The sequence below is a fragment of the Macrotis lagotis genome, chromosome 2 (genome assembly GCF_037893015.1).
Source record: "Macrotis lagotis isolate mMagLag1 chromosome 2, bilby.v1.9.chrom.fasta, whole genome shotgun sequence".
NCBI lineage: Eukaryota > Metazoa > Chordata > Mammalia > Peramelemorphia > Peramelidae > Macrotis > Macrotis lagotis.
The window spans coordinates 193,912,523-193,928,241 of NC_133659.1; the positions used below are offsets into that span (position 1 = coordinate 193,912,523).

General features: G+C 44.8%; 1 protein-coding gene across 1 annotated transcript; it reads left to right on the forward strand.

Moving 5' to 3' along the window:
* Positions 1-1,625: 1,625 nt before the first annotated feature.
* Positions 1,626-6,320, forward strand: NXPH3 (neurexophilin 3). The gene is made up of 2 exons (XM_074220594.1): positions 1,626-1,740; positions 4,536-6,320. Exons 1-2 carry the CDS (start codon positions 1,687-1,689, stop codon positions 5,238-5,240), a joined length of 759 nt encoding a protein of 252 aa, XP_074076695.1. The 5' UTR covers positions 1,626-1,686; the 3' UTR covers positions 5,241-6,320.
* Positions 6,321-15,719: the final 9,399 nt, after the last annotated feature.

Below are 15,719 nucleotides of genomic sequence, written 5' to 3' on the forward strand. Positions count from 1 at the left end.
AGTTGTTTCTCTAGATACAGATGGTATTCTCCATTGCAGACAGCCCCAAATTGTCTCTGATCGTTGCACTGATGGAATGAGCAAGTCCTTCAAGGTTGATCATCACCCCCATGTTGCTGTTAGGATGTACAATGTTCTTCTGTTCTGCTCATCTCACTCAGCATCAGTTCCTGCAAATCCCTCCAGGCTTCCCTGAAATCCCATCCCTCCTGGTTTCTAATAGAACAATAGTGTTCCATGACATACATATACCACAGTTTGCTAAGCCATTCCCCAATTGAAGGACATTTACTTGATTTCCAATTCTTTGCCACCACAAACAGGGCTGCTATGAATATTTTTGTACGAGTGCTGTTTTCACCCTTTTTCATCATCTGAAGGGTCCACTTTTCATGGTTTTAGGGAGACCCCAGTTCAGCAGCAGGATGGTCTTTCCATATGGATGAATTTAAGGAAACCTCATTCAGCAGTAGGACCATTCTTCCCTTCCATATCTACTCTCCCCTATGGAGTTAGGACTAGACTTCATTGGCATAGGGACTCCAAGGTGAACAAATTCCGTCTGCCAATACAGGTCAACACCTGGTCTTAGAGTTGCTTAAACCAGTCCGTGTCAAACTCAGAAAGAAATGGAGGTCACCAAACTATACATAAGGATCCCTGAAAGTCACTCATTGATTCAGGGAAAACAAATACTAGTTATTGGGGGGGGGGGGGGTTGCAAATGTGTTTATTTTGTTAAATATTTTTCCAATTGTGTTTTAATCTCTTATGGAGGCACTCTCGGGAATGTAGTGGGTCACACACAGTGACACACTTTGACCCAGGGTCACACAACTAGTATAGGTCAGAAGAGAATTTGAATTCCATCCAGAAGCCCCTCTAATCCACCATGCCTCTTCTAGAGATGGGTGGGGATGGATCTGTAGATCTACTGTCTTGTTAGAGAACCCAAATCCAGAAGACTGGCTGAATAAGGTCACAAGGACCACTTTACTGCCCAGGAGCTGTTCCTTAGCCCCAAATCCTGACTCCTGGCTGGGAGGACAGGGCGTCCTGGGTCCCCTGGCCTGCGGGCCGGCAGGGGAGGAGTTAACTCCGGAGGTGCCGGCTCGGCTCACGGTACCTGCTGCCGCCGCCGCTGCCGGTGGGAGGGAGAGAGGGAGGGACAAGGAGCCGGGGAGCCGGCGGGGCGGCGGGAGCGCTCCAGTCTGGGCCCGCACTCTGGCCCGGAGCAGAGCGGGAGGGCTCAGCCGGGAGTGGGCAGGCGGCGAGGGGGCGCGTACGCCAGGGGGGCGCGCCGGTCCGAGGGGGCGGGCTGCAGGGAGGGGAGGGTGCGAGCCAGTCCGGCGCACATCTGGAAGGGAGCGGCGGGGGCCCACGGGTGGCGGCGCTGGAGCCGAGGGGCGCGCAGGGCGCACATCTGGAACCAAGGAGCGGCCGCGCGGCCGCATCCAGAACGCAGCTCCGCCGGGACTCCGGGGCGCGGGGCGGGCCAGCCCCCCAGCAGCCGCCCGCGGAGCAGAGGGTGGCCGCGCGGCCGGACCGAGGCAGGGGCGGGACCAGCGCGGACAGCTGGAAGAGGAGGGGCGCTTCCCGCGGGGCGCTGGAGTATGGAGCCGTGAGCCCCCAAGAGAGGGGCGGGTGAGGGGGCAGGGCGGCGCCCCGAGAGGAAGTGGGGAGAAGATGCGGCTCACCCGCTGCTGCTTCGTGTTCCTGGTGCAGGGCAGCCTTTATCTGGTGAGTAGTCCGCGGGGAGCGGGGGAGAGGGCCCCGGGTCCCCAGGCGTGAGGGAGCGGGGTTGCGGCGCGGGAAGCTTCCGAGGACGCAAACTTTCTCTCCCACCCCCACCTCCCAACTTGCCAAGGCTGGACGTGGAGAAGAGAAAGAGTCCCGGGGCTGGAGCAAAGAATTGTGCAAGAAAGGGTTAATGGACCCGAAGGGTCGGATGGCACGTCCCCCCCCCCCCAGTTATCCCCGGGTGAGGGGGAGGAGTGGGGAATGGAAGGGGGAGGGGGAGGATTTAAGTCCTAAAAGATGATGGCCCCCTCACGTCTGGGACAGACCAAGGGTGTTAGCCTGGGGGTTCACCCCCTCTACTCCCCCCATCCCCGCCCGGCGACTGATTTTAGCCCTCCGGGAATAGAGGTAGAAGGGTGGGATGGAAGAACTCGATTTTCATTCGAATCGAGGGCCGTCCCCTCTACCGCTCCCTCCACGCTCCAGGGGAGCCCCCCAGCGTGGAGTCAGATCTGGAGAGGGACCGGCCCCCACCTCCTTGCCTCTCTCTCCCCCCTTCACTCCCCTCCCTTCCTCTCCGCCTGTTGTTTTCCTCTCTTCTCTCGGCTGCGCGCAGCCCAAGCCCCACAGGACCCTGGCAGCCGGCTCCCCGCCTCGGGCTCTCTCGGCAGCTGAGCAGAGCTCCCTGGTTCCCTGTTCCCTTTTCCCTGCTTTCCGCCCATCGCCACGAAAACCTGTCCCCCTCCCCAAACTCCTGGGCGTCTTCCCCTAACCGCCACTTCTGTATTTCTGACCCACCCCCCTGGCTGGGCAAGGAGAGTCTCTTACTTGTTTCCCAATCCCTACCTGACCTTCCCTGACAATGTCACCTTTTCTTTCCCCACATCATTCCCTAAATCTTACGTGGAAGCCGGATCCCCAGATGCACGTTCTGGCCCTGGGCCACAGCAACTAAGCCCGCCCCTCCCCCATCCAACATAAAACAGTCCTCCCTTTACATCAGCCACCTGTGGCCTTCATCTCTGCTTCACACACCTCCATCCTCAGTCAGACACATCGGGGTCGATGACTCCTAACATTTAACCTCTCTCCGGGACCCATGTCTTCTTCATCCTTTATACCCAGATCCAGGAGGCTCACCTGGAAAGGGGAATCCAGTTAGTCAAAAAACATTAAGCCCCGGTATGTGCCAGATACTGTGCTATTGATATGGAGATGGATGCACAGTCTCTGACACTAGTAGGAAGAAGGAAAGGTATTTCCAGAGGATCAGTAGCTTCCTTCAGAAAGGTATGGACATCTGTCCCTTTATCACTAAATAACCTTTTTTTGTTACTGACTCTTTTCCAAGTTAGGATAAGGGAGCTGTCCAGCATTTCCCACATGCCATAGAGTGGACCCAAGTCAATATCCGGAAAAACACATGCTAGCTCATCAGAAACACACTTACAAAAATACCCTACACACATACTGTGTGTTACCTTCAGGCTATCAGGCTTGGGCTAGATTCCCTCAGGTTGTCCATATGCTTGGACATCCTTTTCTAGCAGCACCCTTTCCTCCCCTCTCTCCTCCAGAAAGATTAGTCAAGGGAGTGGGAAAATTGGCATTCTCTAGCTCAGCTCTGCTTGGAAGGTGACACTCTCACTCTTCCCTCTGTCTTGTTTTCTATCAGTCTTTCTCTGTGTGTATTTCTCTCCATCTCCCTCTCTCCCCATATACAGAAGTATATATATAGATATAGATATAGATATAGATATAGATATAGATATATAGATATATAGATATATATGGGCATGTTTATACACATGTATCCATATACACTCTCCAGTCACGGATCCAAGCTCTTTGTGGTTTGGTCCATGTTGATATTCCACTGTCTGGTCTTTTTTTTTGTCTGGGCATCCCTTTCCAAGAAGGATCTCCTGGTGTAGACTGTATGTGTTCTCTCAAGCTGGAGGCTGTACTACTATGCTAGTAAGATTTCAGGAAGAAGAGCACCAGAATTGAAGGCAGAATAATGATGATGACAATAATAATAGTGGCTAAAACTCAAATATACTGCATTAAGATTTACAAAGGATTTTCTTATAATAAACTATTGAGTTTGATCATGTATTATTATTGCTGTTGTATTGATGGAGAAACAAACTTAGAAAAAGTAAATTTTTTTATCACATAGCTTAGTAGGTGTCCCAAGTTGGAACTCAAACTCAGATCTCTTCTGACTCTAGGTCCAATATTCTTTCTACCATAGAGGGGTTGAAAATTGGGAATATGAGTGGTAGAAGAGATCAAGATTCAAGCAAGGGCAGTTTTCAATTCAGGGCATATGATATAGGATTAACATGGGAGGGAAGGGGAAGTTCCTTTGTTCAATCAATCAATCAATAAGCATTTATTGTACATACTAGGTACCAGCTAGGTGCTAGGTAGGCACAAGAAATGAAACAAAGCATTTACAATTAAATGGGACAGACAACAAATACTTAGAAAGTATATACATAGCATATACATATAAAAAGTATATACATATATATAGAAAGCCTAAAAACAAAACTAATGTATAAGAAACTGTTAAATACAAAGTAGCTTAGCAGAAAGAGGACTCATTTTGGGGGGGGGGGCTTAGTAAAGCTTTCATGTAGAAGATGCACTTGAGCTATTTCTTCAAGAAAGAGGGACTCATGGAACTAGAGATGTCAGTTATAAGGAAGAGGAGGAGTTAGCAAGAACTTGGTCATTTAGGTTTCCTATAGATGGGACTCTCACCTTTCTCTCCTTCCAACTCCCAGGTCATCTGTGGCCAAGATGACTCCCCTCATGGCTCTGATGACCCTGAACATGATGATGCTGAGGGACAACCTCGGTCCAGGGTGCCTCGGAAACGAGGACATCTCTCTCCTAAATCCCGTCAGATTACCAGCTCCACACTCCTTGGGCTGCTAGCCCCACCAGGGGAGTCGTGGGGGGATCCAGGACAGCCCCCTTCCCATACCCACCATAGTGCTGCATCTCCTGCCAAGCTGAAAAAAATCTTTGGCTGGGGCGACTTCTATTCCAACATCAAGACAGTGGCATTGAATCTACTGGTCACAGGGAAGATTGTGGACCATGGCAATGGTACCTTCAGTGTCCACTTCCAGCATAATGCCACTGGTCAAGGGAACATCTCAGTCAGCCTAGTCCCCCCCAGCAAGGCTGTGGAGTTCCACCAAGAGCAGCAGATCTTCATTGAAGCCAAAGCATCCAAGAGTTTCAATTGCCGGGTGGAGTGGGAGAAGGTGGATCGGGGTCGGCGAACCTCACTCTGCACTCATGACCCTGCCAAAACCTGCTCCCGGGACCACACGCAGAGCTCAGCTACCTGGAACTGCTCCAAGCCCTTCAAAGTCATCTGTATCTATATCGCCTTCTACAGCACAGACTATCGGCTGGTCCAGAAGGTGTGCCCAGACTACAATTACCATAGTGATGCCCCCTACTATCCTTCTGGGTGATGCCCTGGGTGGGTAGAGGGGAGGGTTTTTAGGGACCTTCCCTCCCTCCACCAGGGGCTGAAGGAGATTGTACCGTCAGAAGAAGAGGAGACCTAGGGGGTATGGGATGGAAAAGGGACTGGATTTTCAGGCAGGAAGGGATAGTGAAAGCTGGATTGTGGGGTATAATCAGAGTAAAGTTAAGGGAGAAAGGAATGGAAGAGAGCTTTGAAGTGGGAGCTATTGATTAAACTTAAACATGAGAAATGAAGAAGGGATGGGTTCTAGGTAGCTGAACCTCACAGAAGATTGAGTTGTGGCTAGACATTGAGCTCCAGAGGTCTGGGGGGTGGGGTTAGGGAAGCCTTTGGCAAAGATCTAGAGTCAAATATCTCTAGGGATCAAAAGTGATGTAGAGGCACTTAGAACCTTAGATCCTTGGCCACTGTACTCAAGAAAAGATAGACATAAGATAGTGAATATCTTCAGAAAAAAAAAAGTTGAAAGAGCTCAGGAAAGTTTGCAGTGAAGAGAAAGGCATTTCCAACAGCCTGTGTGGAAACACTGAAGATGAATTGGAGTTAGAACAAACACCTTCATAGTAGTTGAAAATTGTCAGCTCCTAGTCTTTGAAGGTCAGTAGAGTGAAGTGGGAGGGATAACTGTCAATCATCATTACACACACACACACACACACACACACACAGCTCATATTTAAAAGTCACTCTCCCCTGCTAATAAGGATCCCTAAAATGATCCTATCTCCCATTCTTCAGATAATGTTGGGAGGCAAACTCTGATAGGATAGGCTTTGCTAGGGTGTGGGAAAAGAGTCTTCTAATCCCAGCAAAAGATTCATTGGGCACAAATGGAAAGACATTCAGACATTGTATTGTTAGTGATCTCTCCTCCTCTGCCCTCCAATGCCCCCTGAGTCCCCTCCTCCTGTATTGGATATTTCCCCAAGAAATGGGGAGGGAACACCTGAGTCCCCTCTGCAACCTTTGCTTCCTCCATCCAGGGCTCTAAAGGGTTGCCAGTTACTTGGGAAGGAGCAAGGTTGAATAAGACAGAGGGTACTGGGTCTCTGTTTCAGATGTTCCGTGGTGTCTATATTGGGGGGGAGGGGAGGGTTACAGTGGGATGAAAGGGGGGTAAGGGGATGATGTCTTGTAAAATTACCTTGACTGTCAATTTCTGTTTGCAGAATCATGTTTTTGGAACAGAGAATAAAGCATTCCCAGGACTTGGGAATCTTAGTTGTCTAAATGAGAGAAATGACACTTGCTTTACCCAAACTCCATCCCCACAGCCTTTCCTTAACCCTATTTGGTCCATCTCAGCATTTCTTGTCTTAGAGACTGGAGCTAAAAGATTCCTGGTTAAGTGTTTGGTGGTGACCTGCAGGCTATAGAATTCCTCCTTCATTCTTCCCATCCTTCCAAGAGTCACTATCATACAGATAAGAAATTACTAAGCAAGGATCACTGAGCTGTTTTGAGGATATTTGGCATACCTACATGGTCAATTAGATAAAGAAAAATTCATGCTGTTACTATTCTCCTAGGAGTTTAGAAATGCAGAGAGAAAGGAAGATAGACTCATGGAAAGAAATCTAGGGTCTGCTTTGAGTTTTGAATTGCTGTGTGACCTTGGACAAGTTGCTTCCTTTATTTTGAAATTGTCCCAATGTTTTTTTATCTCTTATATTAGAAGATGTTCTGGGGGGAGGGGGGACAGGGGCCTTCTAGATATGGACCTCACATGTTTCTAGAAAATCTGTAATTCTAAGTGTTTTTGAAATGCAGAAAGTATTATTCCTCAATTTTTGTATTATTATTATCATTGCTGTTGTTTCTGCTTGCCACCATCACTATTCCCACACTATCCAAAGGAAGAACTATCAATGCTGTATGAAGAGTTAAGGCAGTCACAAGGGCTTGTGCCATCAGATTTTCTCTGAAAGGAGATGCATGAAATCAAAGGATGTGTCAACAAAGGAACAGGCAGTGAGGGGCGATCCGAAGGAAGTCAACCACCTAGTACTGCCTGTCAGTGGCAGATGAGAGAATGGGGTCTGGGAGACTGTGGTTACTAGGCAACCAGTGTTGCCCATCAGCCTTCTGACCCCTGGCCCCAAGGAGCAGAGGGAGGTGCTTCAGGGGTCAATATGGGAAAGAGAAAATGTAGGAAACCACTCTAAACCTAGCCTAGGTCATAGCTCCTTTAACAAGTGTCTGGAGGATTCAGACATCAGGACATTCTCCTTCACTTATTAAAATGAGCTTAAAACATTATTTTTACTTATTGGGTGAGACCAAGAATGCTCTCCATTCAGAGGCAACCAGGACATGTTTCCTGTGGACTGGAATCAGGGGATGGGGTGTTAGGGTAAGGGAGGGTGGAAATGATAATCCATTTGCTTTTCCTCTCGCATCTTCAGAGCCCCCACCTCCCCCGCCTGCAACTCTCTGAGATCCAACCTGAAAAATGAATTATACTTCACTTGTTCTTCTTGACCCTCATCCTACTTCTCAGACCTGCAGAGATCCAGCTGCTGGCAACAGCTGTACATCCAGAGCCCTGTGTGCCCGACAAATGCTCACCATGCAGGGGGTTGTCGCATTTCAATTACTTCATTTCATACCCCATGATGCTCTTATCTCCTGTCCACCCCTCCTTTTCCAACAATGCCAAAAATGTTCATTCTCACCCTGCCTCTTCTTGTTCCATTTCCTTTGAAGCAGTATGGTCCAGTAGAAAGAGCCCTAGTTCTGGAATCAGAGGATCTGGGTTCAAATTCCACCTGTGTGACCTTGGGCAAGTACTTCATTTCCCTGGGAATGAGTTAGTTGAAAGAAGCCCTTCCAGCTTCAAATCTATGACCCTATTCCATTTCTTGATCATATTTCTTCTTCCCCACACCCAATATTGTGTCAATCCCCAATTCTTGTTGATTGACACTGCCTATTTCTCTATTTCCATGTATTTCCAATGAAACACTCCCTTCAAAACCCTCTTCCTTTAGAGACCCCAGAAAGGAGTCTCTACACCTGGAGAGATGATCCTGGGGAATACCATGCCTAACTTCCCTTCCTCTGTACTTCAGGCTTTCTAGCCATAATTTTGTATTTTGTACTCAGGAGAATGTCTTGTTCTGTTCCTCCTCTCCCCCAAATGAAAGTTACTGCCTTACACTATTGCTATACATGGTCCTATAGGATTTGTTACCTGTTCTCTCATGTGTCTAAGACTGAGTGCTCCCTGTTGGCTGGGGCCAGCCAATGAGAGCTCCCCAGAGGTGGAAAGTTCAGTTCTAATAGCAAGAACCCTTAGACTACATGTCAGAACATTCATTCATTCAATAACCACTTATTAAGGGCCTTCTATGTGTAAGGCACTGTGGATACAAAGACAAAACAAAACAGATGCTTCCTTCAAGGAGCTTCCATTCTATAAAGAGAAACAATATATACACAGATAAGTCAATACCCAATATATACGAAAGATCTGCCCTTCCCTTGCTGTGTGACCCCACACAAATGACATCATCTCTCTGGGTCTCAGTTTCCCAATATGTAACTGTATGGGTCACTGTTGTCCTATGGGATATTAAGTGGGTGATATGATGTGAAAACTCTGACTGCTAATCACTCTGATGGTTCCTCTTGGTAAATGTTGAGGGAGAAATTACTGTGGAGCTAGATGTCTTTTCTCCATTCTATTCTTTCTGGAGATGAGCAAGCGGAAACTGAGTCACTCACATCCCTTCTCTAGTGAGGAGCATCAGTGACCTGGGCTTGTGGCACAGCTCCTGTGGTGAGGTTTTCTCTCTATGACGTGGACCCTGGCTCTCAGAAAGATGAATGGTGGGTGGGTGGGCAGCTTGGCTGGGGGAGAAGGATCGTGATGCTTGGACATCTGGGTCATGGTGTTCATGTGGGGAGGGGAGGAGAGTGGTGAGAAAGGAAGTCGGGGTACAGAATGAGCTAGTTGTTCCAGATTGGGAGATAATCCAATGTCGAGGTTGGGAGTGGGAGAAGAGAAATGTCACTTCCGAAGATTTCTAGTCCTGTGGTCTTGCCAGCAGAGCTGGTGACTGTGTGTGTGTGTGTGTGTGTGTGTGTGTGTGTGTGTGTGTGTGTGCATGTGTGGAAGGATAGGCAAGGGGATGACATATAGCAATGTGGATGCCCCCTAACCCCATAAAGTCTGAGCTCAAAGAAATGAGAAGGCATTTACTAGTTACTCCAAAGTCACCAGGGAATCAGCAGCAGCCTTTACCCACACTAATTCTGAAGTCGTGGAACTCTGGGTTGTCCTAACTCAGTTCCCACAAGTTGCTGGGGAAGTAGGATTGGGGATTTGTCTGTTGGAAGGGATTGGCTCCTGGGGTGGAGGGAAGTGGAATGTGGGGGGGGGCGCTTAGAGAGAAGGAGCTTGTTTCTTGGCAGCTTAGAGATCTGGGGATGGTGAAAGGAGAGTAAGGTCTCTTCATTTTTTACTATCCAAGTGGAACCTAGCCAGACAGCCTAAGGCAAAGAGAATCCGGCACCTCCTGGGCCAGAGAGGCAGCCAAATAGGTTTCTCCCCCCCCCCCCAGATGGTTGGCCAGGATAACTGGTTTGGAAAACTGCTCTGGGTAAAAGGAAGAGCCAATCTCTTTGCTTCCTGAGATGAGTTTTCAATATCTTGAGCTTCACTTCCAGTGTGTCTGACTAAAAAGGGGGATTCTATTACTGATTCTGTCCTCATGTGACTCCTTGAGTGAACCACTTTTTGTTTTTGTACCTCAATCTCCCTATCTGTAAAACAAGATTGATGCTACCAAATACCTTAAGTTTGCTAAGATGATAATTTTTTAAAGTGAGACTGCTTTTAAATATAATATTCTCCTGATACATTTCATACCCTTCACCTCTATTTCTGGACCAGGTCATCCAAAGCTTCTTCCTACATTGCCTCAGAGGGTTCAGAAGCATTATTTACCACCCACAATCTTCTCACCATTTCCATTTGAAATAATTCTAGCCTCAGAATTCAGTCTCTGCTCAGCTAGGTCCCCATCTACTTTCCAGTGTAGTTGACATAAGATCCTCATTAAGGGCCTGGCTCATCCCAGCCAGATGGGATCCTAATTTAATTAAGACCCTTTAATTAAGACCTGCAACCACACAGCTTTGAAACTCCCAACTGAAGTAAGGTGATTGGTAAGAGGGGGAGATCCCAGTCCACCAAGAAGAGCATTAACAGTGCAAGCAGCACTGATTGGGGTGGGGTAAGGTGTTAGGATTCCCCTCACACTTGATGGGGACTGTGTGTTTCCTTTGAGGACAGGAACTTGGACAGTGTCTCTTCTCCCTGATCTTTCTCCAGGAATGAAGGTTATATCTTTCATTGCTTCTTTGCTCTTTCTCTCTCTTCTCAATACCTAGTATTAGGTCCTGAACAGCTCATTTTATAGATGAGGAAACAGAGAACTGAGTTAAGTGACTTGCCCAGGATCACTCAGCTAGTGAGGGTCTAAGGTCAAACTCAGTTTCAGCAATCTATCTAGTGGAGCTCCTTGATTTACACAGAACTCAAGGAGAAGCAGATAAATCAAACCAATCCAAAAAAAAAACCACATAGTGAGTAGAGGCTTTAGAAATCCTGCCTCAAGGAACCCCTAATCCAGTAATAAAGGCCAGCCTGCCAGGTTACAGACTCCAGGGTGGTGGTCATGTTCAGTTACTCAAGAACCCCATCTCTGTGAATTTAAGGGAAAGACTTTCTTTCATTCCTGACAGCAGTGAAAACAAACCATCACCTGAACAGATTTGGAATTTGAGCCTATTAGAGAATCAGAAAACCCTTGGGGAGAGCAGCCTGGGGCTCACTTGTTCCTGTCTGGGAATAACTCTTTGTAAGTAACTCAGAAAATGTTTGTTGACTGTTCCTGCTTGTTGGGTTCAATCCACACAGATATAGTGGAAAGAGTGGATATGGCCAATGTGGCATTTTGTTTTGTTAGACATATTTGTTAAAAAGGATTTTTTTCTCCTTTATTTTTTCTTTTCAGGAGAAGAAGAGAAGAGGTTGGGAAAGATAAAATAAATGTTTGTTCATTGAGAAACAATTCAAAAAAGAAATAGTGCTATATATAAGGCCAGGAGATATGGTTTTGAATGCTACTTATGGCCATTCATATATGTCATTTAAAATAAGCCTTAATTTCCTTCTCTGTAAAATGGAGCTAACAATGATGTGAAGAAATCATTTTTATAAACCTTATAGTGAGAGATAAAGCTCTTATGTTATAATAATATAAAAATAACTTATTGATGTCTTTTAACCAAATATTTTTAAGAGGGCTGAAGAAATGGAAAGAAAATTATCTAAAAAGAAAAAGGGCAAAAAATTCAGTTCTTAAAAATTGCATTAGGCAATGTCACATTATCTTAGAGGGAATGAATTACTTGTTTGTGTAATTGGGGATAGGAATGGGGATGGAACTGTGGAGCAGAGGGAAATAACACCCCATTTTCCATTCACCTTGCTTCCAGACCTCCGATAGGGCCTGCTGCCGCCTCATTCTGATTCTGCCATCTGCCACATCATATCAGAGATCAGATCTGGCGGGTTTGTTGTAGCTTTTCTCCCCCCCCCCCCTTTTTTTATAATGCAGAGGATCTGGCTCAGGATGTCACTCCACTGAGCAGAACAGGAAATTGAGGGGGAGGTAGAAGGTCTGAGATATAAGCCTGAAAGAAAAAAAATTAGAAAACTGGAAGCATCAATACTGTTGAAGGAGAGAGAAGAGAAGAAAAGAGAAAAGAAAGAGCACTGAAGAGGGAGGTGGCAACAAAAGGAAGAGGGGGGGGAGAAGAAACAGGAGGAGGACATGAGCTTCTGTGGAGATAACATTTTCTATCAAGCAGATTTACACTGATTCCATACCCTTTGCAGAAGAAAGCAGTAGTCCCAGAAGCAGGACATCTGGGTTCAAATTCTTGACTGCAACTGACTTTACCTTTTTCTCTATGTAGATTTTTTTCACCTGGGAGAGTCTTATCTCTCTTTTATTTTCCACTCTGGAATAGATAGATACTGAGGAAGCCCACATATTTGATCGTTTAAAGATGGTGAAATGGAAACAGCACTCCTATTGGAGTCTGGGAACCCAAATTCAAATCTTGGTCCTGACATTTATAAATTTGGACAAGTCATTTAACCTCTCTGTTCCTTAGTGTTCTAATCTATATGGTAGGTAAAATAGTATCTCATAGAGGAAAATACTTTGTAAAACCTTAAGGTACTATCTAAATGGACTAATGTTGCCACAATGTTAAAAAAATGGAGAAAGGAGCACATCTTAAATACTATTAACTGTATCCTTCCTGTCTTTCCTCTGAAACCTCCAATTTGTCATCAAGTGTCAATGACCTCAGAATTTAAATCTTCGTCATTATTCTTTCCAAAACATTGTTCAGCCGTTTCAGTTGTGTCCAGCTCTTCATGATCCCATTTGGGGTTTTCTTGGCAAGGATACCAGAGTGGTTTGTCATTTCCTGCTCCAGTTCATTTTATAGATGAAGAAACTGAAACAGACAGGGTCACACAGTTAATAGATGCCCGAGGTAAAATTTGAACTCAGGAGAATGAATGTTCCTGACTCTAGACCCTTTGCTCTATACATTGTCACCTAGCTGCCCTAGAATCCCATTTGGTTGCCCCTTATCCCAATCCCCTCTTGGTAAGAGACAAATCTACCTCTGCCTTACTCCCCAAGATCCTCTAAGCCTTGCCTTCTGCCCCACTACTTTCCTTGCCTAAATATTGCCTGACCTCATCTGCCATGAATTAAACATAACCATGATCCTGCTTTTTATCTATTTTTCCCCAATAAGAATATTGAGTTCCTTGAAAGCAGGAACTGGCTCAATTTTCTATTTGCAACCCCATGCTTAACATAAATAGGAAATGTTTAATCAATATCTTTCCATTGCATCCCTCTAATGCAGGACCAATACCATCCAAGATGGGACTTTTAACAAAATCTGCAACCTCCCTCAGTAGCTCATTAAAGTATCACAATCTCCCTGCTTACAATTCAACTTTATCCAAAGATCCTTCTAATATGTCAAAATCAACATGTCCAAAACTGAGTTCATCTTTCCTGTTAATCCTTTTTTAAAAAAAATGTTATTTTTCAGTGAAACCACTGGCTAGCCTGTGTTCAAATCCTTGGGACCCTCTGGATTTCCTCACCTTACATAATCAAAGTTACCAAGACCTGTTAATTATATCTTGGAGATGTCTTTTGCATCTAAAGGATGTCAGTTCTTGTAAGGATGCTGGAGGTTAGCTATACTATAATTCCTGCCTATATAGAAGTTTCCTCTACAATAATCTTCCCCAAACCCCCAACACACACACACACACACACACACACACACACACACACACACACACACACACACACACTTCTGCAAAGATATCCAGAAATGGGAAATTAAATATTTCTTGAGCCAACTTAATATCTGGGTAGCTCCAATTCTTTTCAAAAACAAATTTGAAAAGCTTTATTCATATCATTTGTTTTTAAATCTCTCTTCATTTCCCTATAGATTCCTCCCCCTTCTCCTACCCAGTGAGCCATCTCCTGGAATAGTAAAGGAGAATAAATGCAGTTCAGCTAAAGCAACCAACACATCAACTGTGGACAGCTCTAATTCTCAAGAAGTTTTTACTTACATTGAGTTGAAATTTGCCTCTCTGAAATCTTCACCCACTTCACCATTCCCAATGCCATTCATTACCTTAATAAAAGGTTAACTTAATAAAAGTTCACATACTTGAACTTCTGCCTCTTCTTCTCATCTCCATTCTCTCCTTCAAAATCATATTGCTTGTAGAAAAACTTGTACATATTTGGTCATAACATTTCTCATTTCATTTTGAGGAGAGATTATTTAATTCTTGGTCACTGCAACTCCAGCCCCCAGTCCAGGATCTAGGTGATTAATAAATACTTGAACTGAGAAGCAGGAGCAAAGCAAAATCTCTCTAAAATGAAAGTGAAGCAGTAAATCTATAGTTGTGGAATATTAATCATTGACAACAATAAAGCATCCTTGTTCCAGTACTATTCCACATTCCTTGCTGCTGTGTGGATATATACATACATATTTAGAACATACATGTATATATGTATGTGTATACACATACTTGTCCTTCCTATTTGAAATTCTTTGGTGTGGGGCAGCTAGGTGGCGCAGTGGATAGAGCACTGGTCCTGTAGTCAGGAGGACCAGAGCTCAAATCTGACCTCAGACACTTAAGAATTGCCTAGCTGTGTGACCTTGGACAAGTCACTTAATCCCATTGTCTTGCAAAATAAAACAACCAAAATTCTTTGGTGTAAATAAATATTTGGTTTTATCAAAATTAATATTTGTTGAAACACGTAAGAATAAACACCTTTGAAAGACTTAAGAACTCAAAACAACAAATTGGCCAACTGTGATTCTAGAAGACAGATGATGTGACCTACCTCTGGGTAGAGAGGTGAAGAAGAATGAAATATCTTTGGACATGGCTAATATGGGAATCTGTTTAGTTTCATTATGAATATCATGGAGGGGGAGGGGAAGGAGGCAGGTGGAGGAATAGAAAAGGAATTGAAAAAAAAAATTCTTGATATTAAAAAAGTGAACTTTAATGGTTGGCTTCCTTTTATCACCTGAACCCAAATGACTTTCTTGGCTTTTAAGGCCATTCATAATCTATCCATTTGACTTTTCTAGTCAAATTTCATGGTGCTTCATTCCCAAACTCTTTTGCTTCAGTTAGTCTGAACTATTTACTTCCCCTGCACAGATGCTGCCATTCTGAGCTCATGTCTTTGGTCACAGTATCCCCTTTATGCTTAGAATGCCATTTGGTTTATAATGTTTCTAGCTGTCTTTGAAAGATCAAATACCACTTCCTCTAGGAAGCCTTCCCTAGCCTTGATCCCTGCCCCAATTCTGAGTCAAATATAACCGCTTTAAGTTCCCTTAGGGGACAGACTTCATTGGATCTAAACTTTGCATTTTCCCCAGTACCTCACAGGAGGTTGGGTACATGGTAGGCTCTTAATGCCTGGTGAATAAATTGTAATGGATTGAATTCTAATGGCGAGTCAAAGTGGTTGGAATAGGTGGCATATAGAGGATTTTGACGTCCAACCAAAGTAAATTTAAAATACAAGAAAAATTGCTTTAACCTGGTTTTCTTCTGTCATTTACTTGCTGTCACAGAACCTTGTGGAATCTTAGTATAATTATATAAAACAAGGATACTACCTATCCTCTTTCTCAGGTTTACTGTGAGGGTTGAGAGATATCTTTGAAACTATTTGCAAATTCTAGAGAATATACACCTGGAAGGAATATAGATTTATTTATATTTCTCTATATATTCTTTTATCCCACTAAAAATCCTTAGGAAAGGAGATTGTACAGCAACATTTGGGTG